Raw genomic sequence first — 25,226 nt, forward strand, 5'->3', positions numbered from 1 at the left:
AGTATTTGGAGCGACCCGTCGGAAGATTTCTCGACGTGGAGACTGCCATTGGCTCCCACCACTCTGTCGACACCTCAGGCATTCCGCATTTCTTTACCTTACATGCAGAGGGCAAACTACAGGAGGGCGTCAACAACACTGTTCATGGGTTATATTGCTTTGCCGAAGAAATTTACTCTATCAATCATGCCCTGTGAAACAAAACTATCCAGCTCTCGGCCAAATTAGCCCCCAATATCCACAGCGACCTACTCAACAGCCACCCTCTCCTTCAGAATCCGAAAGCCCTCCAAGATCGTCTTCTCCTGATCCCCAAAAGACTTGAAATTCCCTGATTTATCTCCGGCCCCAGCCCTGATCTCCTCCTCAGTCACCCAATCAAAGTCCTGATGCTCCTCCGGATCCAACTTCACCATATCCTCCCACCTCCGAGACAGCCCGCGCTCCAAACCCCCATCAGCAGTCTTATCAGCTGGTAATCCATCCTCCTTCTCTTTATCCAGGTCATTAGAAGCGATAGCTGGCTTCGCTTCCTCAACTTCCACCAGAAATGTATACTTTGCCACCGTAATCACCCGATCAGGGCGTAGCTTCACCCATTCATCCGTCCCAACGAGCTCGAGAAATCTCGAAACACGTAGCCCGCATTCTTCGAACACCTCACGTGCAACTCCGTATAGGAGTGTTTCGTCGTCCTCTTCACAGGAGCCGCCGGGACCCTCCCAACGGCCACCGTAGGCGTCGTGGAAAGCACGTTGGAGGAGCAGGACGCGGAGGGCGGCCTCGCCCTGTTTCACTTCATTCGATTCATTGTTCTCTTTGGACGATGTTGCGGTCCGAGAGAAGATGAGGCCACCGCCCACGAAGTGTGTGTATTTTGGTCTGGCGGCGCGGAAGGTTGGAAATGGCGCGTTGAATTCTTCGAGATGCGGGGCGACGGTGTAGTTGAATTTGAGCGTCATCTTGATGGTTTGAGTGTCTCTTTTCTATGTTTGTGTTTCTTTTTTTTTTTGGAGATGTTCTTCAATTATCTCGATATGGTCTATTAAGTAGGTCGTTGAATGATGCTGCCTGAGGTTGTTTGCAGGACAGTGAGTCAAGCTATACGAGGCACTCAGCAGTGCGTCCAGCTGGGTCCAGGTTCAGCGCGCTTTCCCACGGCCGTCCTCCAAAACAAATCCAGATTCCTTGAAGACTGGCAGCCACCTGTTTATTCAGCCAGCAGATGAGCAGAAAATACAGCTGCCTACTAGGCATCGCATTTGGAGCCCAGAATGAGTTAAGGAGCTTTCAGCAGAGCGATGCCGAGGAATATATCCATCACTTCTGTGTATGTACATTGGTCCCCCAATTCCAACCGACGCGACAGGACCGTTCTCTGCCACAAGATACTCACGGCCCTCAATCTCAAAGCGGGGAAGCTTATCTATAGTTTGCTACTAGCCGAGGGATCAACTCTCTCTTGAGGAATAAGGCAACCCTCGAAGAATTTCCCAATCCGTTTATAGTCCTCAATACCGATGACCGACGATACATCTACAGAATTCGTGAACAAACGGAGAACCTACGGCCGATAACAGGGGTGACTTACATTGATCAGGGCGTACAATAACTATGGCGCCCCTCTCAGGGCTAACCCCGAGATGTTCGTAGAGGTGGCCATGCGTCTTGTTATAGCTCTCATCATCGAAGAAGATTTTATGTAAGTCTAACTTTTGCGTCAACTTAGTTCACATCGAGGAAGGCATAAGGGAGTACCTTTGATCTGATTCTTGCCCGTGATCGGGTAGAAGGATGAGGGTATTTGGTCAAGCTCTATGCTGTGTCGCGGACCGTAACCAACGAGGATTGGCTCGATGAGGCTGTCACAGTCGCCATCATTCACACGGAAAGTCTGTAAGGGGCTCTCATTAGACTCGAGATAAGCACCAATCTGAGATTTTGATCAATAACTGGTCATAGGGCAGTGATAGTACGTGAGCATTGGGACGAGCTTACCGCATCCAGTCGAGTCTTGTTCTCCGGAAGGCTAATGTCTCCAGCGAACACCATCACTCTCCAGCGTCCATCAGACTTGAATGAAGTAGCCAGCTGAACAGGCTTTGAATCACAATGTCTGACTACCTGGGCACTGGGGAGTCTCATTCCAACGACGACATTCTTGGCCAGCGATTCCGATAGCCCCAAGTCGGAGGTAATAGGAGACGCATCGTATTTTGCGGTCAGTCCAGCGGTATACTTCCCAGCCTTGATGAATCCCTCTTGGAACTCTTGAGCAGAGGCCTCTCCTTTGGACGAGAAAAGCTTCGCAAAATACCGGTCAAAGTTGATCAAGTCAATCGCGACTTTCTGACGCTCCAGGACATATGTTTCCAAGAGGGATGGGGGGGCAAGCCCCTTTAGAACAAGTGCCAACTTCCAACCGATGTTATATCCATCCTGTAGACTAACATTCATGCCCTGACCCGCTTTTGGCGAATGTGTGTGGCACGCATCCCCCGCTAGGAAAACACGATAGTCCTTGTGAAAGTGGTCGGCATGTCTCTGGCCGATGGAGTATGCAGACCACCATACTGTCTCAGTAAACTCCACCTCATACTGGCTTAGTATGTTCCTCGCAGCCTGTTGTAAGTCCTCCAGTTTGACGTCTTTTGGTTTCGTCCCCGCTGGAAGTTCGATATAAAACCGTGTGAGGTTGTAATTCTCCGCTTCCCGAGGGATAATCAACAGGTTGCCAGCTTTTGATCGTATAGAGGCTTTCTTGCGGATATCGGGGAAGTCCGTACGAGGCACCATATCCATGACGCCCCAGACGGCATCCGTACTATCCCCGATCATGTTGTATCCCAATGCCTTACGAACGGTGCTATGTGCTCCGTCACAAGCCAAAACATACTTCGCCTCAAAAACCTCCACACAGCCTTCCCTCTCTGCCGTAACTTTCACCGGATACTCCCCTTCCTCTTCCCCATCCCCATCCCCATCAACCTCGACATGTTTAACATCCCACCCGTACTCAACCCCACCCCCACCCCACTCGCGCATCCGCTCAAGAAAAAGCCCATTAATCCTCGCCTGGTTGAGAATAACATGCGGACAATGTGATAGCCCGGGCTGCGTATCCGCCGTGCGCCCCGTCCTCTTCACATGCCCACGCCCCGTGCCATCATCCGCCCAAAAGCTCACCTCGAGAACATGGTACGCTTCCCGGAGGAGCTCCTCTCCCATCCCGAAGGACTCGAAGATCTCGACGGTCCGGCACTGCACCCCGTCTGCTTGGCCCATTTTCAGAGGCCCGGACCGCCGTTCAAGGATCTTGTAGGGGATTCCGTATCGTGAGAGCCAGGTTGCGGCGCTGAGGCCTGCGGAGCCGGAGCCGACTATTAAGATGGGCGTTTGGGTTGGCATTGTTTTGCGGTTTCTGTGTATTAGCTCTCTTGTTGAAGTCTAGGCGTATCTGGTAATCTGGAAACAAGATAAAATAAAAAATAAAAAATAAAACATAGTCAGCTTTGCTGCTGTTGCTGCTTTCCCGTTGTACTTAATGCCTTCTCGGAGGGGATTCGGGTCGCGTTCCGAAATCCGGAATCAATCCCGGGCTGCCGAGGATGAGAGAGTCGCCATCCAAATCTTCTGATAAGGCATTAGGAGATTGAGAGCTTCTGGATCGTTTTCAAGAGAAGGGATATCATCACGTCCAAGCATAATCAGATATCATTAAGCGCGCTCTAAGATCGTTATATATGCTCATCACCTGCCTACCAAGAAAGCCAAACACATCAGGTATTCTTCCCCGAACGCCAGCGCCGGTGCAATATACGCTTCATCGCGATGAAGCGAATGGGCGTAGAGACAATAAGGAAAGAGGGGTTATGCATGTTTTACAAAAAGTATTCGCTGCGTCCTCCACGCGACATTGGAACATGCCGTTGATCGTCGCTGACAGCGCTGAAAAGCTTGAACGTTGGTTTCAGATCCTCCCCGACCTCACACACAGACGCCAAGTTTCCGCAGCGGTAGCAGTAGTTAGGGGCACTCCATACGGTAACCACGTTTTGATTCGAGAAGTGATACTTGTAGCCCTCGTTGACAAGCTGATGTGCCCGAGCAATCAGAGTCAAATCATTCACGTGGCAGAATTCGTCGGCGACCTTATCACCGAACAACCAACCTAGTACATGTTAATTTGGATCAGAACATAGGAAGGTGGGTTCAGCTTACCAGCTCCGCGTGGACTGACAGCCCATGTCTCAACGTCATCAGGGTCTGACCAGACTAGATCACAAAATGCTCCCTCGTGAGGAATTTCTTGAGCTCTGGCTACGACACGGACTTGATCTAAAGTCCTGATTTCCGGACTTAGGCCCCCATGGACACATAGCACCCGCCCATCGATGATGGCACCCAGTGTCATAAAGTCGAATACTTGACAGCACGCCTTCCATACGGAAGCATTTCCATATTTTTGCAGACATTCCTCGTAAAACCCGTAGACCTGGGTAATTTGGCGAGACTCGTGATTGCCGCGAACCAATGTTACTCGGTCAGGATACCTTCGGGAGCAAGATCAATACCAGTTCTTCATGAGAGGCTCCGACCACTTACTTAGCCTTCAAGCACAATAGCAACGTGAGAGTCTCCAGACTAAAGTACCCTCTATCCACATAGTCTCCGAGGAACACAAAATTGCTGTTCACGCCGCTAACCGCTGCATCCGCAGATCCCGCACTCGAGGAGCGCTCCCTTTGGCTAGCGTCCGATTTTCCATCGTCATCTTCCGTATCTCCTGGGTTCTTCAATTTCTTCAGTTTCGGATCCGTTAGGGTTGGAGGCTCGATGTCGGCAGACGTGATCACAGAAGTTGTCTTCGGTGGCTCGACTTGGGACTCGTTTGGCATTCCGCCAGAGACTCGAAATAGCTCTAGAAGGTCGTAGAATTGGCCATGGATATCTCCGCAAATCGTCACCGGGGTCGATACGGGCTGGATGTTCGATTCTGAGTGAGCACACAGAATATTAGCTCCTATAAATTCATTGCCCATAGAGCCAGCGTACCTTCCATCATGTACTCTTTCACGATCTCACAAAGCTGCTTCATGTGTGCCTCAGAAAGGTACTTGCAATCCTTAGCCGCCTCCAGCCACTCGTCGGGTCCTGCATTACGCTTCAGCTTTGCTGGCCCCGGCTGCGGGACCTTGCTATCAGTCATGGTACGGAAGGTAAGGGAAAGAGGAATTCAAAAAATCAGAGTTCGATAACAAGACATTAAGCAATGAACACAGTCTGAAAAGTCGATTATCGTGAGTTTGTCCACATATGTATATGCACCGCTCGTCCTGCAATCATTCTTTCCCTTCCCCGCAGCCCTTGTGGCTATCGCGGTTCGAGGTCACGTGCGTAGAGCAGGAGTTGGTCAGCGGGGACTCTCAAGCACTTCACTTTCCATATAAGGTCACCTGCGGATCTCAGCTTCAAGATCCGGTCGGCTGATACTGTGCCGTTCCTCGTGAGCTTCGAGTGATTATCCAATAACCCCTTTGTTTGCTTTCCTTTTTGCTGCTTGTTGTTCACTGCGCTGCTGCGGTGTGAGTTCTTCAGTTTCAATAGCAGACCGATCATGACGCAGATACTGTCCAAGTCGGCCGGAGGCGTTCTTCAAATTCCTGCGTCTGCAACACAGAAGAGTGCGCCTCCGCCGTCCAAGAGGCCGCCAAAATTGGCAACTCCACGATTGAAGCTGGTTGTGCGGCGCCTGCCACCAGGGTTGACACAGGAGGAATTCGAGACAGCCCTGGGCGCGGAATGGAAATCCGGGGCTGGAAGGGTTAGCTGGTATCTATATAAACCCGGGAAAGTGTCAAAAGAGTAAGCGATTCCATCGGTGCTGAGGGAAAGCGGCTAAAAGCTTATTGAACCGATAGCCCAGCGAAACCCTCTCGCCCATCTCGAGCATACCTCAACCTCATTTCGAGCGATCATATCAGCGCCCTTTCAGATAAGGTTCGAGGAGCATCATTTTCCGATGCTCTTAACACCGCTAGCGATCCTGTTCTCCTCGGCCCTCCCTCTCTGGAATTCGCTCCATACGCCAAAATTCCAGGTAGCCGTGTTCGCAAGGATGCTCGCCAGGGAACGATTGACCAGGACCCTGAATTCATTCAATTCCTCGAGAGCCTCACGCAGCCTGTCACGAAATCTGCTCCCATAGAAACCACCACCGAAGGTGAAGACAAGAAGGAGGCTGTAACGACTACTCCTTTAGTGCAGTATATCAAGGAAAAGAAAGCCAACAAGGCGAAAGAAGCTGCGAACAAGTCGTCGAGAAACCGGTCGGAGAGAGAATCAAAATCCGACAAGGCCCTATCAAAGAAGCTTCTCCAACGACCCGAAAAGGAAGCTTCTCAGCCGGCAGGTGCAGAGAAAACGGACAAGAAGTCGCGAGCAGATAAGGTTACGAAGGAGGCAGTGAAATCGGCGAGTAAACAGGCAGCCAATGTGGCCTCCAAGCAGGCCGCCAAGCTGTCTGCGGCGCAGAATTCGCCGAAAGATACGACACAGCCCGCTACCGAGCGGAAGAGAGAACGTGGAAATGCGGCTGCAGTAGGGAAAATATTGCAGAGAGATCTGGGTCTGGCACCATCAAGTAACCGTCGCAGAGGTGGGCGGGGAACACCTGGAGATGGCGAGAGTAAAACCGATCAAGCTGCGGCCTCTGAGACCAGCAAGAAAGATACTCCAGCCAAGTCACCAGGAGCGGGTTCTGCTCAAGATACCAAGGGGAAACAAAGCAGCGCCCTTCAATCCAGCGAAACGCCATCCTCTCAAAAATCCGAAACCAATACTCCTATTCTAGCTGCATCTACACCATCTAAGCCTTCAAAGTCTGGCAAAGGGAGACAGCCATCAGCACCTACACCAGCGGCATCTGCTTCGACCGCGACTCAAGCCTTCCTTAAACACGCCAATCCTTCCCAGGGAGTGACCGAGCCGCTACTCGAGACCGCCTTCGCGCCATTTGGGAAAGTCTCGAAGGTGGAAATTGACAAGAAAAAGGGCTTTGGATATGTCGATTTTGCAGAGCCAGATGGGCTACAGAGGGCCATCGCTGCCAGTCCAGTCACAGTCGCTCAAAGCCAAGTGGTTGTTTTGGAAAGGAAGTTGAACCCAAGCGCAGAGAAGGGGCGTGGGAAGGCTCGTGGCGAAGCCAAACCACCAACCACGGCCACAGATGGCAGCAAAACTGGGAATGGAAAGCCTGCTGAGGGAGGCTCAGGCGGCAACACATCGTCCCGTTCACGGCGCAGCGCTCGAGGGAACAGGGGTGGTCCGAAAGGGAACGGAGGCGGTAGTAATGCGAACAGTTCGGAGCAGAAACCCGCTGAAACGAAATGATGTACGATAACTTCCCTATAACTTATGATAATGGGGTTCATGCTATAATCTTCTCCAGGCTCTCGGGGCTGCCACGTGCCGCTTTCTTGGCATCCGACAGAGTGGAACAGCGCGATCAGCCTGCGGGAGCTTTCTCACTCCACATCTCCTCCATGCTTACGCCTCGCCTCCTCAACCTCAAAGCTCGCCCTCTTTGCAGCTACATACTCACTCGCCTCCGACAATCCCCCTCCCGGACGCATCCTCGTCACCTTTTCCCTCTCCTTCCTCCCCCCCCCTCCCTCCGCTCACGATCAACAATGCCAACAACCCCAAAGCCCCCACCCGCCGACCTCCCAACCCACTCCTTCCCCACAGCCGCCGACCTCGAAGCCTTCCTCGAAACAAACCACACCACCCTCCCAGGGTTCTACCTCAAACTCGCCAAAAAGTCCTCGGGCATCCCCTCCGTCTCCTCATCCGAAGCCGTCGAAGTCGCCCTCTGCTTCGGGTGGATCGACGGCCGCGCGAATAGCCTAGATGAGAAACACTGGACGGTCCGGTACACGCCGCGGCGTGCAAAGAGTATGTGGTCGGCCAAGAATGTCGGGACGATACAGAGGCTCCTTGATGAGGGGAGGATGAGGCCTGCTGGGTTGGCGGCAGTGGAGAGCGCGAAGGGTGATGGGCGGTGGGATCGGGCGTATGATGGGCCTGCGAGTATTGAGGTCCCTCCGGATTTGGAGGCGGCACTGGAGCGGGATAAGAGGGCGAGGGAGTTCTTTGAAGGTTTAAACAAGACGGATCGGTATCGGGTTTTGCATCGGTTGCAGACTGCGCCTGTTAGTAAGAGGGAGGAACGGGTTGAGGCCTTTGTGGGGATGTTGGCGAGAGGGGAGATTCTTAATGGGTCGGGCAATACGAAGACCACAAATATTAAAGTCGTGAAGAAGGGGAAGGGGGAGACAACTGTGGTGAAGGATAAGCTCAAGAAGGCGGAAGTTGCCCGAGTACCTCATGTTGCGGTGGGCGGGAGTACGCGACAATTGCGATCTCGTAGATCTCGCAAGTAGATGCTTTTAGATTCAGATACCCCTGAGCGTTCTTTGCATCGTTTGAAAGTACAGCTTGCTTTTGTTGGCTTGCGGGGATGAGCGCGCTGATGCAAAGGTTTCAACAAATCCCAGAACACAAGTGACGTCAATTTAGAAGTTACGGACAGAGCACACATATTCAAAATAGAATATTTCATTCAAAAAACTAGCCCAGATAGTCCCATTCCCTTTACACCAACATCAAGGTGAATACAAGAATGAGAAAGCCTTTCAGACCTCCTCGACACCCACCAAGTCAGGCCGACCGAAGTCAAGACACCACGACAAGGTCAAGATCATCACCACTCCCTGGACCAGGGCAATCCCGTCACAAGCCCGTCCGAAAACAAGCTGTACCGAAGAAAGCAAGGTCGAGGCGGGAGTAAACACGGCTTCACTTTAGGGCATCGAGGACATAGAAGTCATCAGCAAGGATTGGGGGTGTGGCTCTTTAGAAGAGCTCAATGAGGGACGTCTACTCTAAAGTGATTCTTTGAACTGTAGGCAAAGGAATTAGCAAAGAGTGCTTGGAGAAGAGGAAATGTCGGGGGGTAGGTGGACGTACGTAGAGTCGCTTAATTTCGAAAAGAATGGGGGGACGAGAGCTTTTTATATTTTCCTGGAGGCCGCTAGCGAGAAGCGAGGTCATGTGCTGTTTGACTGGTTTGGTTGAAAAGTTTTCTCTCGGGCTCCACCGGCTCTTTTCGTGGATCTGTCGATGAGGTCCGGCCAGCGCCCGCCGAGCCTCCCAACTCCTCAAGCTCAGTTGAGCGCCCCTTCTTCTTGAACAAACATTGCGCCTTTTCTGCTATCTCATTTGCTGTTCTTCATGGCGATTTCACGTCATCAGACAGTTGCGCACTTGCAGAGGTCTCGGCGTGCCTTTCCTAGGCCTGTGCAGGACTCAGTCGCCTCAGCATACGAACAGTATTATCTTTCTCCTGCGTGGGTTGTTCCCAGGCTTGAACTCAATACAATTTTAGCTGCTCTGTTTTGGCTTGACAACATCTGCATTCAACGGTTGCATATGGCTGGACTTTGATGCGCCGCTTACCAAGTCTCTCCGATGGGACATGCCAAATCATCCATCTGCTCGACAACCCTGGGATCAATTTCAAAGTTTCCTGTCGGGGTTACTCGATTCAGAGTGCTCGTATCTAAACGAGCCGTTACAGTGGAAAGCACCTTCAGCTTCTCGGTCAAAGACATACTTTCGTTTTCCAACCCCACAGTAATCACATTGCCATTTTAAGCCAAATTAGGATTGGTGTGAAACCGGCACTTGCCGACAGTAAGAATCATGATGTACAAAACCCGTAAGCTGTAAGTTTTGTTGGTAATACTAGTAATGGGCAAGACAAAGAATCTCAACTTTCTAGCTTTTTCAGTCTGGACAATTCCATGCAAACAAACAATCGTGTATCAATCTGGTAACTTGTCAACAACTTGGGCTTGCCTTTCTACTTCTAACCTGGAGTTGCTCACTGCTGAGTGTGACGGCATCCAAGAACCTGCGTGAGGCTATTCCAAGCTCATCAGGATTATCAACGCTCTCCAATAACTCCTGGTACTGGATTTCGTAACCTGGTCTCCAACCCTTGCTCGTGGCCATGACTCGCCTCGTGCGACTAGACAGCTCAGTGGCTGATAGCCGACGCCTCCGAGAGGTTGAAATCTGGTGAATAGAAAGGCAAGTACAAGAGTTTAACTCCTGCATTGGAGCACAGCTGTTCAACCCATTGTAAGTGGTGGAAGGAAGCATTGTCCATGACAAGCACAGACCTTGGCGCTGGGAATCTCCCACAATGTTGAAGAAGCTGTTCCAGGAATCTTCAAAAAGAATAGTATCAGTCGAGCTGCTATATATACAAGATAGTATAAGCCCATCTTGAGCATATGCTAGTAGTATATAATAGTGCTGGCCCCAGTGAAACCTGGATACTTGGACTGGGGTTGCCCCAAGCAGGCCCAGCCAGTTCGCCCATATCCTACCCGTTTATCGCATCCGGACTCATCGACAAAGACTGGCTGATATGATTGAAATTAGAAAGTTTGTGTTGGTAAAAAGTTCGCAAACGAGGATTCTGTTCCTGTGCTCTTTGTCAATCCGTTCTCCATATCCAAGCCTGCTCAGGGAACGAGAGCTGATCGGGTAGCGACCACCAAGAAGCGTTGGGGCCCTCCTGCTCAAGCAAGTAGGACGAGTAGCTACCAGCTATGACTGTAATCGAGATCAGAAATCCTTGCTCGGCATAACCAGATCAAACAATACAACGTAGCTTACCTCGGTCGACATCCGTGATAGCTTGCAATAGCGTGGAATCCTGGATATGTTGCTGGCCACCTTCGTTGAAATATACGTCACTACCAGCGGGGCCATCCACCAAAGCAGAGGAAATATCCCTTGTCATGACTGCTGGCGTTGAATGGGGGTCGTCAAGAACCGGCACCTCTGACTCGGGCACCGAGACACCGACAATGGGCTGTATGGGATTCGTGATTTCACCCTGGTGATCATGACTGTCACTGCTAGCTCCACTAATGACTAGCTGTGGCCCATTGAGCATCGCGCTCCACTCCTTCTCCATCGCATGTCTGACAAGGTATTTTAAGATCTCTAAGCTCTGCGCCGGCAAGGGCGAGTGCGCCTTTAGTTTCTGCTGGATGGCTATTAACCGCTGCAGACCTAATTTGACTTCATAAGACCGTGGGCTGAGTGGATCAGTGTTGAATAGGATACAAAGAGTGAGCCCAGCAGTAAACGTGTGAATACCAATAAATGCAGCGGCGTATGTTTCTGCAGCCAACGCCATAACAGGTACAGAGAGAAATCGTGCCGTCTGCAGTGCTGCATCGCGGCAGGTTTGTAATGATCGGGAGAGTGGGCCTTCGTTGGAGGAGCCGGTATCCCTGCCAACAGCGTCCCCGTGAGCGATTTTAAAGCGAGCGGACAATAGAGGCCGGTGGATGAGGATGCGGGCATTCTCGTACGCAAGATTCAGCGTCAAGGCCTGGAGCTGAAACACATGGGACCAAAAACGTGGGCCTGATGCTCCTACATCGCGGTCCAGCTCTTCTGAAGACGTGTAGCAGCCATCAGGAGGTGCCGTCCAATATATCTGCAAAGGCGCAGGAATTTCCACCTTCCAGTCTCTCAGCTTCCGGTCCAGCTCACCAACTAGTTCTACCGGTATATCGGGGGAGGAAAACAGGCGTGAAGGCTCATTCATTCCCGTGGCAGGACCGATGCGGTAAAGCTGGACAAGCACTTGTTGGATTATAACAGAAAGTTTGGACATCAAGTATTTGTATGACAACAAACTAGGCTCGGACAGGAGTGGTTGTTCGAAAGAGGTTGGGGAAGTTCCCATGGTAGACTGGGACGGCGACCTTGCAGAGGGATCGAGGGGCTCAACATCCCAGCCCGCGTCTGTAATGGCATGCGGATATCCATACGACATGGAACAGAATGTTTCAATTTCATATATCGCCCACCAACACCGTTTCCGTGCCTCATTGTAGTTTCGCCACTCCAGGAGCGCTTGCCCTGCCACCTTCTCTGGCGGTCGTTGCTTTCGATGCAGACCCAGGGCCAACGCGGTTCGTAGAGCGCAGCCACATACTGGCCATGCAGAGGCCGGGTCACCGTGGAATAAGTAATATGTCCCGAGAAGGACACAGGTCTGGGTGGACTCTAAAGAACCCCATGCGACAATATCCAGAAACCGCGATCGGATTGCGGTAAAGATGCGCGATTGTAAGCTCTCGTAGTCCACATGCAACTCATCCAGCAACTGCTTGCGGTAGGTTCCCAAGTACTCGATGCCAATAGCAACGACCATCAGAAACGTGCCAATGAACCCCAGGTCAGGGGAGTCTATTTCGGCTTCTTGTCCAGCACGTCGATCTGCGGGACATTCATATAGTGACTGCCACCGCCGCCGAAAATCATCCTGGTGAAACAGCAACACGAACCAATGCACGCAATCAAAATATGTATCCACTAGCAACATGGCGGCGTCATATTTCGGAAGGAGGGATATCAGTTCCTTGACCCCAGGCCGTGTTGCTAATGATCTCGTATCTCGAGATAACGGTGTGTTATGGGAATTTCGGATCCACCCTGTATTCCTGGTGAACTCTACGCGAGGCCCCGGGATCGCATTGTGGGAAGGAATTTGGGTAGTTGGCGCGTTGTATAACCTGAATACCTACGTTACATTTAATCAATACTGTAGCCAACCAGTATTGGGTGGTCGCCCAAGGATCTTACTCCGTCAACAAAAGACATTGTCGAGCTTGAACCAGCCAATTGTTGTTCACCCCTGGAGACAGTGGGCTGAGGCGTATGAGTACCCTCATTGCGAGTCCTCGCTGGATCAAAGGCTAAAGAATCAGAGGCTAGGGATCTTCGAGTCGCCTCCGATGAGCCCCGAAGACGCTTCCTCTTTGCTTGATCCCTGGCCTTCGAACGGGCAGAATCCGTAGCTTTCGAGATCTGATATGCCCTCCATTGGCCTGGTACACCAGTTACACACTCTATACCGGCTCTTGTGCAGAGGGTACAGGGCCGTTCAGTATCACACTTGGATTGTCAGCTGCTAATCTCGGGGGCAAATGTAGGAAAGAGAGTCTCTCCACTGTGGGAAAATTCATACCTTAAGCTTCTGCCGTTTGCAACGCTGACATGCCTGGGAAACTCTTTTCGGTGTGCAGGAGGCCATCGTAGGGGATCAGTACATCCACCCATTTCCGACAAGACGTTGTTGTGAGATGGAAGGGCGAGGTGTGTGTTCTCCGTGGGAAAGAAATCCACCGGATGACTTCACGCCGGAACCACCGCCCACCGACCGGAAGTCAGTTGCAGAAAACCTACCATCGTTTGGTCACGCCGGATCGGAGCCGCCATCCATCTACTACGAATGCCGAAACTGATTTTTGAATTTTTCTAGTAATTACTTTCGTCAATCAATATTAGCTCTGTAAGTGGAGCGGAGAAAGAGGTTGCTCCCACGTGGGCTGAACATATCCAGATATATCCATGGATGGCCCAATCAGCTGCCTTCCCGTTCCGGTGGAAAGGATTACCTCATTAGGTAAAGAGCACTCGTGCTGTACATGCAGCGCAGGTATATAAACTTCTCTAAATCCCCTTAAAAGAATCAGCAAATCCACTATAATCGATACCATTCAACATGTCTGAAAACACCATTACCGTTACTCTGCCTCAACTGGCCAAAATGATCGACCACTCCCTGCTCCACCCCACCATGACCGACGCAGATATCCTTGCAGGTCTAAAGATCGCACGGGATCACAATGTCGCAACAGCCTGCGTTAAGCCATACGCCGTCCCACTGGCGAAGAAAGAACTCGCGGGCACCGACGTCTTAGTTTGCCCCGTCATCGGCTTCCCCCACGGAAACAGCACAACCGAAATCAAAGTCGCCGAGGCAATAGCAGCCGCTGAAGCTGGTGGCGCCGAGATTGATATGGTCGTCAACATTGGAAAAGTTCTTGGTGGTGACTGGGAGTACGTGACGGATGAAATCCGCCAGATTAACGAGGCTGTCACGCATCGTGGTGCCATCTTGAAAGTTATCTTCGAGAATGATTACCTCAAAGCAGACCATATTGCTCGGCTGTGTGAGATCTGTACGGAGCTTCAGGTTGCTTTTGTCAAGACCTCGACTGGGTATGGATTTGTGAAGCAGAAAGATGGGTCGTATAATTACAAGGGAGCCACAGTTCAGCACTTGAGGTTGATGCGTGAGAAATCAGGGGAAAATGTCCAGATCAAAGCAGCTGGGGGTGTTCGGACCCTAGATGATCTGCTGCATGTCATGAAGCTCGGTGTCACTCGGATTGGGGCTACGGCAACAGTTGCTATTTTGGAGGAAGCAAGGAAGCGGGGGATTGACCAGGATCCGGTTCAGGTTTCATTTAAGCCAATGAAAGAAGAGGGAGACGTCGGTGGGTATGAGATTTGAACGATCTTTTGCATTGAACCTGCCATCAATGCGAACACATTGTCTCTTTGGATGATTTTTTGTGTTATCAGTGCTCAGCGCCCAACACTGCTGCAATCTCCCTCGACGTCTCCCCTAGCATGGAGGAGCAGTTCTCACGCATCAGGAGCTTCTGACCCGCAAGATATTGATTCTGCATTTATAAAAGGAGCTCGTTGACAAATGTATGCTGAGTAACCTTACTTCTTTACTCTGGATGTCGAATGTAGATACTCTTGTATACAGTCTCAGCATTGCATCCATGGATGATGCCATTGTAGTCTCGAAGTGTACTAGTATTTTTTGCTGCTGTTATATTACATCACATTACACTACAATCTGTGTTTCGTCCAGTACTCGACACCCTCAAAACAAAGCCATTATCACGCTAGTTCAAATTAGAATTAGTACATATTGGCGCCTTGCGGTCCAGAATATGTTTCCAAATGTCCACGGGTGCTGATCATCTCTGCTCCGCCACGCTTTGCCCGAACATCCATCGTCGCCATTTCAATTCCACCGAGGGCAGCTTGGCAGGCTTACCCAATTCAGTAGCTCGTATATCGTACCGAGTAAAAGGGCAGCCTTGCTGATCACTGGCAGCGAGTATAAATGTCCATTGATGAGACTCAGAAGAAGACCTTTGTTAAATGCAATTCTTCGTCAGATTCAAGTTCAAAAATAAGTTGGATTGACTAGCTCCATGTTTATCCCTCAAACATTTCAGCTCCTCCTCGCGGCCTCGGGCGTCGTCGCTGTTACAGGTGATGCACATACCCACCCCCGGCGTCGATGCGCCTACGGTGACGCATGCTGGCCAGACGCCCAAACTTGGAGCGAGTTCAACGCCACTGTTGGGGGGAGATTGATTCGCACTCTCCCCCCTGCCTCTGTGTGCCATGTACCACACTACAACGCCGACCAGTGCGCCGTGGTAAAGGAGAGTTGGCTGGATAGCTTCTGGCGAACCAACCAGACCGGAGCATATTCAGCGATTTTGTGGGAAGCTGGAAAGACCGGACACTGCTCCATTGATACACCTGTTCGGGCTCCATGTGATCAGGGAATTGGTATGTTAAACAACAGACGAGTAAGAATGAATCTTGCTGCTGTCAGAGTTGCTAATGAGAGGTGCATTGCTGCCGAATAGTGCCGTATTATTCAGTTCGCGCAGAATCCGCTAAGGATATCCAAGAATCAGTGAGATTCGCAAGTGAGAAGGATTTGTTGCTAGTGACAAAAAACACCGGACATGACCAGTGAGCCTTCCTAGTCTACATTTGTACGTTTTGTATTCGGCGCTGACGAACTCGAGTATAGCCTCGGCCGATCTACCGGCAAAGGGGCGTTCTCAATCTGGACGCATAACATGAAGGGTATCAAATGGCATGACTATTTCGTCCCTCAGGGTGCACCAGCAGGGGTCAGCGGAGTCCCTGCTGTGACATTGAATGCGGGAGAGCAATGGTTTGGTAAGTGTGGAAGGATTACTACGAATGGGCGCTTGGAGCTTACGAAAGGAGGCAGATGTGTACCAAGCAGCCTCGAAACGAGGAGTGTTGGTAGTGGGAGGGTCCGCTCGCACCGTAGGAGCCGCGGGGGGCTACGTACTCGGAGGAGGGCACTCGCCTTTTGCACATTATTATGGCCTCGCTGCTGATAATGTTTTGGAAGCGACCATCGTATCCGCAGATGGCCAACACCGAGTTCTCAATGACTTCTCCGATCCCGACTTCTTCTGGGCTATTCGTGGTGGCGGCGGCAGTGCCTGGGGGGTAAGTCAATACAAGCCATATCGTTGATGCAAGATAACTGAAATGTTGACATCGATCTACAGGTTATTACATCCATCACTTATAGAACCCATCCAGTGCCGCAAAACCTCGTCATGGGTTTTGTTCAGCTGAACAGCTCCAGCAACGCCAGCTACACACGAGTCATTGCCGAATCCCTGAAATGCCTTCCGGCTGTGACAGACGCAGGGTACACAGGGTACAGTTCATTGTCAGAAGGCTTCTCAGCCATCTTCATTCGACCCAACAGTACGGTCGAACATTTTAACCAGACGTTCGCATCATTCTCGAATATAGCACAGCTTCCGGGTGTCTCTGGGCTTTTTGCGGCATATCCGTCGACCTGGGACGCATATTTGGAAACTGTGCTCCAAGACCCCAACATCGGGACCAATATTCAAGACACATCTCGGCTGTTGACTGCTGATGTGATTGCGGAAAAGGCAGAAGATCTGGCCAACCTCGTTCTGGAGAATCATCCCGCTGGAGGTTTTAATTTCAGTATGGAAATATCCCCCAATCATGATTGGCTATATATACTAATCTGGAATTCTGTGTCTCAGTTGGCAAAGTAAATAATGATGAGCGCGACAATACCGCCGTTAATGAGATCTGGAAGCACAGCCACGCGCTCCTCAGCATCTCGATCGATTGGGAGGACAATGCGCCGGATTGGGAGAAGAGGGAGAAGAGACAACATGCAGTGATGTTAAGCAAGCAGTTCACTGATATTGTTGGGGAACATGGAGGAACATATATCAATGAGGCTAGTCCGTGAGTGCTTTCTTTCAGGAGACCCTCCATCCATTGAAGCCGACCAGCTGATCTAACTTTTGCGCAGATATGAACCTGAATGGGAGAGAGTGTTCTGGGGGAATAAATACGACCGGTTGCTCTCGATCAAGCGAAGGGTGGATCCGACACAGCTGTTTATTTGCAATCGGTGTGTTGGGACTGATTTTGTACTGGAGCCATAAGAGATGGCAGGGCAGAATATCTAGAGCATGTAGCTGTTTCCAATAGTATTGTCTTGGCCACATAAATTCTATGACTATTTCAGACATGGATGTGCACAAACAGGCCTCGTCCTGTCAGCGGTGTGGGGTGGGCTGACTGCAACCAGCGACTCCGCACTCTCTCCGGAGCTTATCTTCGGATTGCCGAACTTCCTCCTCTTTCTCACCACTTTCAGCGACTTCGACGAATGGACAACGCTTGAAACAATATTCTCGTTCGCGGTTTACCTCGTTCTAGGTTTACCTCGTTCTATCCACTATGACCTGATCGGAGGACTGGTCTAGTCCTGCTTTCCCATGCCGCGGCCCAAGGTCCTTCCTGCCAATCGTTTGCGGGCTCCGGAAGCCTGTCTCGCCTGTCGGGCATCCAAAAAACGCTGTAGTGGCACATTTCCATGCACCAAATGTGTTCGAAATGGGCGCGCCGACACCTGTGTACCGTTTCGACGGTCAAATTCAACATCTACCCCACGACAAACTAATAATCTGTACAAAGCCTTGAACCCACACGTTGCTCTCGATGCCAGGCCAGAAACACGAACTTCGCTTAGTGTCGGCCATGACAGGCTCCCGCAGCTCCTCCCCGCCGCGCCTGCTACTTCAGGAGCACCACATAAAACCCATTTTCGTATGCTTCGGAATCGACAGGGCGAGCGAGGTATGGAACTTCTCCTTGACTGTGAGCTTGACGGGATACGCATCGCTAAGGGTCGCTATAGTCTACATTGGTAGAGCAGCCTCTCTGTCTTTCTTGCAGCTGTTGCGTGACACTGTGACACAGCATATTGGGCCTTCCCAGTTTTCCCATAATGGAAGAAGCGAAGACATGCTTGAGACGGACACTCCGGATGACATACCGCAATCTTTCCAAAGCGACCTTAATGCCAGCGAGGAACAGGCCTATATCCGGACGTATCACATCGCGGTATCATACCTTTGCAGTTAGTTCGCCAACTACTTGGTCTTCATGCTAACACCGATATGCTTATTTAGACCAGCGGCTTCATCAACGTTCTCTCAGATATGGAGGCTCGTCAGATGGTGGGAACATCTCCGCCTACCAATGGCACCTCAAATAAAACAACAGTAGCTTTGAGGGACATCATGATCGCCATCGGCGCACAGTCATCGAAGAACAATGTAGCCATTACCCGAGTGGAACGCTATTTCTTCACGCGGGCCCAACAATGTGCATTTGCCGGCATGTTGGAGAACCCGAGCTTAGATCTGATTCGCCTATTTATCCTGATGTCATTTTACATGCTCGGAGCCTGTCGTCGCAACGCCGCATTTATGTATCTCGGGGTTGCAGCGAGGGCAGCCGCCGCTTTGGGACTCCATCTCACTGATTATACCCTGCTTGAACTTGATGAGCAACAGAAAAGGTAAACTGCTGTAGCAAGTTACATCCACATTGCGCTAATGTCCACAAGAACGCGAATTTGGATGAGTCTCTGCACGTTGGACCTTTTAGTCAGCTCAATTCTCGGGCGACCACCAGCAACAGCCAGTCTACGCCCAGAGGTAACGGACACAGAAACTGTCCAGTCAACCAGAGCCATGGATGACAGCCTTGCCGCTTCTTATAGTATGGCTCTGATTCTCAACGAGATTGTATCTCGCCTATACGACGACAAGGCCGCGTCAACTGAAGTGGCAGAGGCGTTGCTTGACAAGCTTAAACAGTGGAGCAACGATCTCCCTGATTCACTGTTGTCTTCGCCCAGTACTCTCCAAGAGCGCTTAGCCGCTCAGGAACATATCATTGGAAGTCTTCATATTGCCTGTGCTTATCATTTTGCTGTCATCATCGTGACACGGCCGTTCTTGATATCAGTACTGGGGGTTCGTCTGGCACGGTTACACCAAGACTCTCCAGGTATAATGCAAGATGAAACAATTCTAGAGGATCCGGCACACACGACATTGGCGAACGCTTGCGTGGAGTCTGCGTTATACATGATCCAGACGTGTGTTGAAGTCCACCAGTCCTGTCTACTACTCGGCAACATGTGCATTTTGAAGTACGTTCCACCATCCTCCACAATCTACCACTTGAACTCACCATCGGACTCCCAGGGCCCTCGTCTTCGCTGCCGCCCTCATCCCAGGGTTCTCTATGTTCTCCCAGAAAGAGGTCGACTCAACCCTTGAAGAAGCATTCAATGGCGCCCTCGAGATCCTCCGTGTCCTCTCCCAACAATCCGCCCAAGCAGCTCACTATTTCGAAATTCTCAATCTCCTCCGGAATGCAATCGACGAGCAGCGCCAACGACTGCGAGAACACCCACCCCCAGATAAGAAATACGTCAGCAAGTTATTCAGCCTGAATAATCGCCGGAATAATTCTCCACAGCCGCAACGGAGTCTAATCAGCGCCGCTGAGCCCAGTGCTGCCACAGACCCAGGCTCGGTCCAGTCTTTCACTGTCGACACACCGTACCCCGATCCCGAAGGCGCGAGTTTTCTCTTTCAATCTGCCGATGATCCGGCTGCGTTCCCGGGGTGCGAAGGCATGGAGTTACCGCTGTGGGACAGGTTCCCGTTTATCGATGATTCATTGTTGAATTAGCGTAGCGTTCTCGTCTACTGTTGTTCAGGCTCTTGTTATCTCTACCTTGGCTTGACGATTTTGCCTCAGTTTTGAATATACCCACATGTGCATATAAGTTCCATGGTCCAGTCTTTGACGGAAAAGGAAATCTGATTCCGATGCAGGTGAACTGCAGACCAAAACCCTACGAGTAACTAGTCCCAGGTACAGCTCACCTCAGTAAGCACTAACTTGGAGTAGTGGCGGAGGAGGAGGATGAATAAAGGTTAATTTAACTTCTCAATTGCAAAATACCCGCCCCCGTACGACCAGAACCGGGATTCATTCGTGCCGCCGCGCTTTACTTTCCTCTGCGTAGTAATGTCTCAGACATCCCGAGGTCCGCCCCATTGTTGTTCCTGTCCATAGGTACTGGGAAATGCCACTGGTCCGATTAGCTGGACCGAGTGAGTCGTGGAAGAACCCGCCCGACCTTGGAAAATATCGCGACAACCCGAGACTGTTTGATGAATTCCAAGACGTGTGATTGGTGATTGGGTGTTTTCGGGGTAGGTTTACCCCGAGGTCCCCCTTGAAGGGAGGATTTAGGAAGTCATCTGGGCACCCACCCGAGGACCAGGTGGGGCGGGTGAATGCTTCAAGATTGACTAGAGGTTCTTGGGATCATGGTTTCATGTGCTGCATTACAAAGTTCTTCCAAAGGCAGAAGGTTGTGTTCCGGTGATGTTGACTGGGAGTTCAGGGTTTTGATGATGTTGTTGCGAGGGTTGTAGATTCCCTTAACATGGAACCCCGGTCGCGGCATGAAGTTACAAGAGATAGATTAATAAATCGTAAATCGTATCTGAAATTCTCTGATATGTTTTTACATCACATTACTGCGAAGAAAGGACACTCAGGCACTTTAGAGACCGTTGTCACAGTATGCCAACTCATTTGTGTGCAATTTCATCATGACGCCATATGGTATTTAGTTCAACCAAAGAGAGCATCACCCAAGCGGTAGTGCACCGTCTTGACCTGGGTGTAGTTCTCCAGAGCGTATGCGCCGAGCTCACGGCCGAGACCGGACTGCTTGAACCCACCGAAGGGTGCTTGGTAGGAAATCATGTTGTAGTTGTTGATCCAGACGGTCCTGCAATATTGTTAGACAGATCTGGCGTGACAAAACTCAGGTTGGTGTGGTGGTGTGCTTACCCAGCTTTCAGAGCGTTGGAGACGCGGATCGCGGTGTTAACATTCGTGGTGTGGACTGCAGCAGCGAGACCTTGACAGAAGTTAGCGAGATGGGTCCATATACCGTAACGAGAGATATTTTACCATAGGATGTGCTGTTTCCAATCTTAATGGCATCCTCCTCATCCTTGAACTTCTGAACGGTCACAACGGGGCCGAAGATCTCCTCCTGGGCAATCTTCATGTCGGAAGTGACATCAGTAAACACAGTGGGCTGGATAAAGTAGCCCTCTTTGCCATGACGGTCACCCCCGAGTGCAACGGTGGCGCCAGCCTGCTTGCCGTGGTTGATGTATTCCATGATGCGGTCAAACTGGAGCTGCGAGACTTGGGGACCCTGGAAGGTGTCCGCCTCAAAGGGGTTTCCAAGCTTGTTCTTCGCCGCACGCTCCTTGAAGCGTTCGACGAACTTGTCATAGATGCCCTCTTGGACGAGAATACGAGATCCAGCACAGCAGCATTGGCCGTGGTTATAGAAGATACCAAAGTTGGCCCACGAAATGGCGTTGTCAATGTTGGCATCGTTGAAGACAATGTTGGGGGACTTGCCACCCAACTCGAGAGTGACCTTCTTGAGGTTGCTCTTGGCAGCAGCCTGGAGGATAGTACGACCAACGATGGTTGAACCGGTAAAGGCGACCTTGTCAATGTCCATGTGGTTGGAGATGGCAGCACCAGCGATACGGCCGAAACCAGAGATAATGTTAATGACACCAGGAGGGAAACCAGCCTCCTTGATCAGCTTGGCAGCATAGAGAGCAGAAAGGGGAGTCTGCTCGGCAGTCTTCAGGACTACAGTGTTACCAGTAGCAATAGCGGGACCGATCTTCCAGGCCCACATCAGAAGGGGGAAGTTCCAGGGAATGATCTGACCGCAAACACCGATGGGCTCGTGGCGGGTGTAGGTAAGGGTCTCAGGGTTGGTGTCAATAGTCTGGCCGTGAATCTTGTCGGCCCAGCCAGCATAGTAACGCAGGCAGCCGATCGAGTTGGTAGCGTCGACCTTGGCCATGGTGAAAGCCTTGCCGTTGTCGAGAGACTCGATAGCGGACAGAGTGTCAATATCACGCTCCATCAGATCTGCCAACTTGTTGAGATAACGGCCCCGCTCAGAGGGGGTGACCTGGCGCCAGGCACCCTCAAAGGCTGCACGAGCGGCGGCAACAGCGGTGTCGACATCCTTCTCTGTAGCTTCGTGGACGGATGTGATGACCTTCTCGTTTGTGGGGTTGATAACCTCGAAGGTCTTGCCTTCGGCACCCTCTCCGAACTCACCGTTGATGAACCTAGTAGTGGCGATAGTTAGAATCTCGGCGCAGGATCTTGAAAGGAGGAGGGGGGGGCCGTACAGGCCGAGAGGCTGCTCGTATTTTGTGACGGGAGTCTCGATAGAGGCGAAGAGGGCAGACATTGTGAGAGAAAATTATGCTTTTGGGATGGGTTTCAAGGGAAAGGAGAGGGTAAAAAGTAAAACGCCGGGCGAACGGGGGAAGATGAGCTCTTAATGTGAGGAGCTGCTTCTGCTGGAGGTGGGCAGCGAAAAGAGGGGAAGGAGGGGGAAGCATTGCACCGAAGCGGGCCACAAAAACAGCCCTGGCAATGCATGGCAATTCCACGTATGACATCAGTAGTTGCTCCGCTCCCGGCCCAGAAGTCCTTGCTGGTAATGATCGTACTATCATTATCACTCAGAAAAGCTCCCATGTCTAACCGAGGGTGTACTGGCGATTGAAACTTTCAGCCCCGCACCAGCGACGTATGAAACTTGAACTGCATGGAGACGATCGTGCGGAAACGCTGTCTGGTTGGAGCCAATCACACCACCTGGGGACCCTGGGACGTCATTGTATTACCTTGGGTGAGCATCGGAACACCTCCGGTACAAAGTCAGGCCTTTGCAGACCTCGAGGTCAACTTGTCTGTGTTCTTCTCCAAAGGCCTGGCCCCTGGTAACCAAGAAAAAGATACAACCGCGACCCCTTGCACCTCCAAAGCTGGCCCTTTCTTCAACGCCGAGAGCCTTGTTTCTTGGAGGGACTTCCAGACTTTGATCGCCCCCCTCGTATCTGGCCCCTGAGAGCAGCGGCGAGGCACTGACAAGCTCACCCCGCCGCGGAAAAGTCCCGGAATGGATTCGGGAAAGCAGGACGGCCATCATGTAGTTCCCCGAAAGCTGAGCCGACAACGAACAACGTCCTTTGGACGCCATCAGCGAGGTTACACAGGATTCCCAAGTCACCGTTCCGCATCAGCAGCATATTTCCGAGAACTTTCAATAGCACATCGATTAAGAAGGCGGGGAAATAGCATCGTTCGGAAAGCGACGCCGAAAGTGCCGACTGGGTGGACCTGTTCTCGTGGACTCCAGGAGAACCTTCGACCTCGCAAAACCTGACAGAGCGCCCATTCCCCGGATCTGACCCTCTCTCCTACTCGTCTTGGGCAAGGACTCAACACCGAGGGTGTTCGTGCAGTAAACCAACCATGAGTGCACTCGCTAGAACGCATCCGATTCTATCGAAGGCTCCTGTTGAGACTGATCTGCCCAGGTGCCCAAGGTGACACAAAGTCCCGGCCGAATTTGGTGGGGAAGACTATTGGCGAGATAGCCTATGGCCCCCATCCCCAGGGCCCCCTCAGCTTCATGTCTGCTTCTCTTCCAATCGGTTGCTCCGATCTGAAACCGCAGGAGCGCCGCCAAGTAGTGTCTGAGAATGACAAAACCTTGTATCAGTGGGCGTGCTTCCGATCTTAGTCGGCTGCGCGTCGATCATCTCTAAAGAGGTCCATCTATATTTTCCCCAGAAGGCTGTCTGCTGTCTGTTCTCAACATCGCATACAGGGGCGTCAAACAGTTCCAGAATCTATCAAGAGGTGTCTTGCCCAAAGCGATAGACGACGTCCCATTCGTTCCTCTTCTCTTTTCTTCTCCAGTTTGACCAGTAGGGATTGTGATTAGATTAGTTGGTGGATTGAATTCAAAGATGGCATTCAAGCTCCTCAATACAGTGTCTGCCATGTTGTGTTACAGGGAGCCACTTCAAGGTTGGTTAATCATCACACATATGGTTGCAACCAAAGGCTAACAAACGGGAGTGAATGCAGCAGCCCTGTCTGTCTATTAAGGCGCGGCGTCTCTATTTCTCAAACCTCTCTCAGACCCGACAGAAGACTGTTCTCGAGGAGATTCAGTCTCGGTACATAACGAACTTGCTGAAATTTCTCCAGATCAAGTAGATCCTCCCGCATCAGCAACCATCGCGCATGTTGTTGAACACCTTTCCCCTTACAGCTGGATTGGAGCTTCTGCGCCTACGATCGCTGTCCCTTGTAGCCCTGCCTTGTGGACCCCCCTCGATGCCTTCCAGGTGCAGGTGAAGGAAGACTCCGGTGTCATTTACACTGCTCAGAGTGCAGCTCGCCATCCAGAAAGTCCGCTCGAACCATTGTTTCGAGCGGTGTACATGGCATACACTTTTCTCAACGTCCATTCTGTTGACGTTGTGACTGACCGAAACCATATTGGGCAGTCTCTGTCATTCATTAACCTTTCCTTTCTAGACACGGTTTGGAACCCTTTACTATCTACGTTGAAATCACTGGGGATACTGCGATTTCTTTTCGTGCGGCAACAGACATCTTTCAGTTCATCGGTCCACATGAGTTCCGGGCCCACGGGCACGGGTTTGAGAAGGCATACACAACAGAAAATGTGGGAAATGGCGCGAGGGACCATTCCCATTATCTCGTACCAGTTCGGCGGTGTGAGCATCCCACTACGCTACGATAGACGGATATATTACAGGGCCCTCCAAGGCATCCACTATACCAGCCAAGCCGACAATTCAAAAACCAATTCCAAACAGCGGCAATCTATCCGCTCTGATAAGCGTTTTTATGCTGCCAGCGACAAGTCAGCCTTGAGGATCGTGGAAGAAGGTCAGGCCGTACCGATGCCCAGCGTGACAAGTTAGTGGTTTGGAAGAGAGAGGGTGGGAAGAAGATGCTGCCTGGGGATCTCTCCATTAGGTTCATGAAGCTCAGTCGAAGGACTGAGTTGCGAAGTTGAACCGATCAGTGAATAAGAAGCCATTACCCCGGAGGAGAAAGCTAGTCCCTCGATATTTGGTTGATGGTAGCGAACAATACATTCA

The 25,226-nt window shown here is 51.2% G+C and overlaps 11 protein-coding genes across 11 annotated transcripts; 6 read left to right on the forward strand and 5 right to left on the reverse strand.

Moving 5' to 3' along the window:
- Window positions 1-248: 248 nt before the first annotated feature.
- Window positions 249-962, reverse strand: BJX67DRAFT_379207 (NUDIX hydrolase; the record flags this gene model as incomplete). Its single annotated transcript, XM_071032521.1, has 1 exon — window positions 249-962. The coding sequence occupies one exon, from the start codon at window positions 960-962 to the stop codon at window positions 249-251; it is 714 nt and encodes a 237-aa protein (XP_070888147.1).
- A 464-nt stretch (window positions 963-1,426) lies between these two features.
- BJX67DRAFT_379208 (putative phenol 2-monooxygenase) lies at window positions 1,427-3,408 on the reverse strand (the record flags this gene model as incomplete). The annotated part of the gene is made up of 4 exons (XM_071032522.1): window positions 1,427-1,536; window positions 1,592-1,708; window positions 1,759-1,933; window positions 1,999-3,408. 4 exons carry the CDS (start codon window positions 3,406-3,408, stop codon window positions 1,427-1,429), a joined length of 1,812 nt encoding a protein of 603 aa, XP_070888148.1.
- Window positions 3,409-3,696: 288 nt separating this feature from the next.
- On the reverse strand, window positions 3,697-5,431 carry sitA (TOR signaling pathway phosphatase SitA). Its single transcript, XM_071028580.1, has 4 exons — window positions 5,056-5,431; window positions 4,606-4,996; window positions 4,222-4,553; window positions 3,697-4,171 (listed from the first exon to the last, which is right to left on the reverse strand). Exons 1-4 carry the CDS (start codon window positions 5,207-5,209, stop codon window positions 3,882-3,884), a joined length of 1,167 nt encoding a protein of 388 aa, XP_070888149.1. The 5' UTR covers window positions 5,210-5,431; the 3' UTR covers window positions 3,697-3,881.
- A 24-nt stretch (window positions 5,432-5,455) lies between these two features.
- Window positions 5,456-7,889, forward strand: BJX67DRAFT_21039 (putative nonsense-mediated mRNA decay protein Upf3). The gene is made up of 2 exons (XM_071025577.1): window positions 5,456-5,865; window positions 5,922-7,889. The coding sequence occupies exons 1-2, from the start codon at window positions 5,618-5,620 to the stop codon at window positions 7,390-7,392; spliced, it is 1,719 nt and encodes a 572-aa protein (XP_070888150.1). The 5' UTR covers window positions 5,456-5,617; the 3' UTR covers window positions 7,393-7,889.
- On the forward strand, window positions 7,692-8,444 carry BJX67DRAFT_379211 (YdeI/OmpD-associated family protein; the record flags this gene model as incomplete). Its single annotated transcript, XM_071032523.1, has 1 exon — window positions 7,692-8,444. One exon carries the CDS (start codon window positions 7,692-7,694, stop codon window positions 8,442-8,444), a length of 753 nt encoding a protein of 250 aa, XP_070888151.1.
- A 2,123-nt stretch (window positions 8,445-10,567) lies between these two features.
- Window positions 10,568-12,478, reverse strand: BJX67DRAFT_379212 (transcription factor domain-containing protein; the record flags this gene model as incomplete). The annotated part of the gene is made up of 2 exons (XM_071032524.1): window positions 10,568-10,686; window positions 10,750-12,478. The coding sequence occupies 2 exons, from the start codon at window positions 12,476-12,478 to the stop codon at window positions 10,568-10,570; spliced, it is 1,848 nt and encodes a 615-aa protein (XP_070888152.1).
- Window positions 12,479-13,634: 1,156 nt separating this feature from the next.
- Window positions 13,635-14,746, forward strand: BJX67DRAFT_347793 (2-deoxyribose-5-phosphate aldolase). The gene has a single exon (XM_071028581.1). It carries the CDS (start codon window positions 13,661-13,663, stop codon window positions 14,453-14,455), a length of 795 nt encoding a protein of 264 aa, XP_070888153.1. The 5' UTR covers window positions 13,635-13,660; the 3' UTR covers window positions 14,456-14,746.
- Window positions 14,747-14,969: 223 nt separating this feature from the next.
- BJX67DRAFT_347795 (FAD/FMN-containing protein) lies at window positions 14,970-17,325 on the forward strand. The gene is made up of 7 exons (XM_071028582.1): window positions 14,970-15,543; window positions 15,624-15,732; window positions 15,794-15,945; window positions 16,001-16,248; window positions 16,311-16,767; window positions 16,830-17,040; window positions 17,108-17,325. The coding sequence occupies exons 1-7, from the start codon at window positions 15,177-15,179 to the stop codon at window positions 17,241-17,243; spliced, it is 1,680 nt and encodes a 559-aa protein (XP_070888154.1). The 5' UTR covers window positions 14,970-15,176; the 3' UTR covers window positions 17,244-17,325.
- A 132-nt stretch (window positions 17,326-17,457) lies between these two features.
- BJX67DRAFT_347797 (Zn(II)2Cys6 transcription factor) lies at window positions 17,458-19,978 on the forward strand. Its single transcript, XM_071028583.1, has 5 exons — window positions 17,458-17,940; window positions 18,002-18,207; window positions 18,276-18,667; window positions 18,716-19,306; window positions 19,362-19,978. Exons 1-5 carry the CDS (start codon window positions 17,580-17,582, stop codon window positions 19,852-19,854), a joined length of 2,043 nt encoding a protein of 680 aa, XP_070888155.1. The 5' UTR covers window positions 17,458-17,579; the 3' UTR covers window positions 19,855-19,978.
- Window positions 19,979-20,659: 681 nt separating this feature from the next.
- On the reverse strand, window positions 20,660-22,662 carry BJX67DRAFT_347801 (aldehyde dehydrogenase). The gene is made up of 4 exons (XM_071028584.1): window positions 22,422-22,662; window positions 21,157-22,358; window positions 21,034-21,103; window positions 20,660-20,971 (listed from the first exon to the last, which is right to left on the reverse strand). Exons 1-4 carry the CDS (start codon window positions 22,481-22,483, stop codon window positions 20,812-20,814), a joined length of 1,494 nt encoding a protein of 497 aa, XP_070888156.1. The 5' UTR covers window positions 22,484-22,662; the 3' UTR covers window positions 20,660-20,811.
- Window positions 22,663-24,159: 1,497 nt separating this feature from the next.
- BJX67DRAFT_21074 (uncharacterized protein) lies at window positions 24,160-25,125 on the forward strand. Its single transcript, XM_071025590.1, has one exon. The coding sequence runs from the start codon at window positions 24,537-24,539 to the stop codon at window positions 25,044-25,046; it is 510 nt and encodes a 169-aa protein (XP_070888157.1). The 5' UTR covers window positions 24,160-24,536; the 3' UTR covers window positions 25,047-25,125.
- The last annotated feature ends 101 nt before the right edge of the window (window positions 25,126-25,226 follow it).

The sequence above is a fragment of the Aspergillus lucknowensis genome (assembly GCF_044049455.1).
Source record: "Aspergillus lucknowensis strain CBS 449.75 chromosome Unknown BJX67scaffold_10, whole genome shotgun sequence".
NCBI classification, from domain to species: Eukaryota; Fungi; Ascomycota; class Eurotiomycetes; order Eurotiales; family Aspergillaceae; genus Aspergillus; species Aspergillus lucknowensis.

What these genes read in the sequence shown, in the direction of transcription:
- BJX67DRAFT_21074 (XM_071025590.1), top strand. Translation starts at nt 24,537, where the DNA reads ATGGCATACACTTTTCTCAACGTCCATTCTGTTGACGTTGTGACTGAC.
- BJX67DRAFT_347801 (XM_071028584.1), bottom strand. Translation starts at nt 22,483, where the DNA reads ATGTCTGCCCTCTTCGCCTCTATCGAGACTCCCGTCACAAAATACGAG. An exon ending in TACGAGCAGCCTCTCGGCCT is followed by an intron (nt 22,359 to 22,421) that starts GTACGGCCCCCC and finishes CGCCACTACTAG; the next exon opens with GTTCATCAACGGTGAGTTCG. An exon ending in TGGAAACAGCACATCCTATG is followed by an intron (nt 21,104 to 21,156) that starts GTAAAATATCTC and finishes ACTTCTGTCAAG; the next exon opens with GTCTCGCTGCTGCAGTCCAC.
- BJX67DRAFT_347795 (XM_071028582.1), top strand. Translation starts at nt 15,177, where the DNA reads ATGTTTATCCCTCAAACATTTCAGCTCCTCCTCGCGGCCTCGGGCGTC. An exon ending in TCCATGTGATCAGGGAATTG is followed by an intron (nt 15,544 to 15,623) that starts GTATGTTAAACA and finishes GCTGCCGAATAG; the next exon opens with TGCCGTATTATTCAGTTCGC. An exon ending in AAAAACACCGGACATGACCA is followed by an intron (nt 15,733 to 15,793) that starts GTGAGCCTTCCT and finishes ACTCGAGTATAG; the next exon opens with CCTCGGCCGATCTACCGGCA.
- BJX67DRAFT_347793 (XM_071028581.1), top strand. Translation starts at nt 13,661, where the DNA reads ATGTCTGAAAACACCATTACCGTTACTCTGCCTCAACTGGCCAAAATG.
- BJX67DRAFT_347797 (XM_071028583.1), top strand. Translation starts at nt 17,580, where the DNA reads ATGCCGCGGCCCAAGGTCCTTCCTGCCAATCGTTTGCGGGCTCCGGAA. An exon ending in GAATCGACAGGGCGAGCGAG is followed by an intron (nt 17,941 to 18,001) that starts GTATGGAACTTC and finishes GGGTCGCTATAG; the next exon opens with TCTACATTGGTAGAGCAGCC. An exon ending in TCCGGACGTATCACATCGCG is followed by an intron (nt 18,208 to 18,275) that starts GTATCATACCTT and finishes ATGCTTATTTAG; the next exon opens with ACCAGCGGCTTCATCAACGT.
- sitA (XM_071028580.1), bottom strand. Translation starts at nt 5,209, where the DNA reads ATGACTGATAGCAAGGTCCCGCAGCCGGGGCCAGCAAAGCTGAAGCGT. An exon ending in GAAAGAGTACATGATGGAAG is followed by an intron (nt 4,997 to 5,055) that starts GTACGCTGGCTC and finishes GTGCTCACTCAG; the next exon opens with AATCGAACATCCAGCCCGTA. An exon ending in TGTCAGTCCACGCGGAGCTG is followed by an intron (nt 4,172 to 4,221) that starts GTAAGCTGAACC and finishes AACATGTACTAG; the next exon opens with GTTGGTTGTTCGGTGATAAG.
- BJX67DRAFT_21039 (XM_071025577.1), top strand. Translation starts at nt 5,618, where the DNA reads ATGACGCAGATACTGTCCAAGTCGGCCGGAGGCGTTCTTCAAATTCCT. An exon ending in CCCGGGAAAGTGTCAAAAGA is followed by an intron (nt 5,866 to 5,921) that starts GTAAGCGATTCC and finishes TTGAACCGATAG; the next exon opens with CCCAGCGAAACCCTCTCGCC.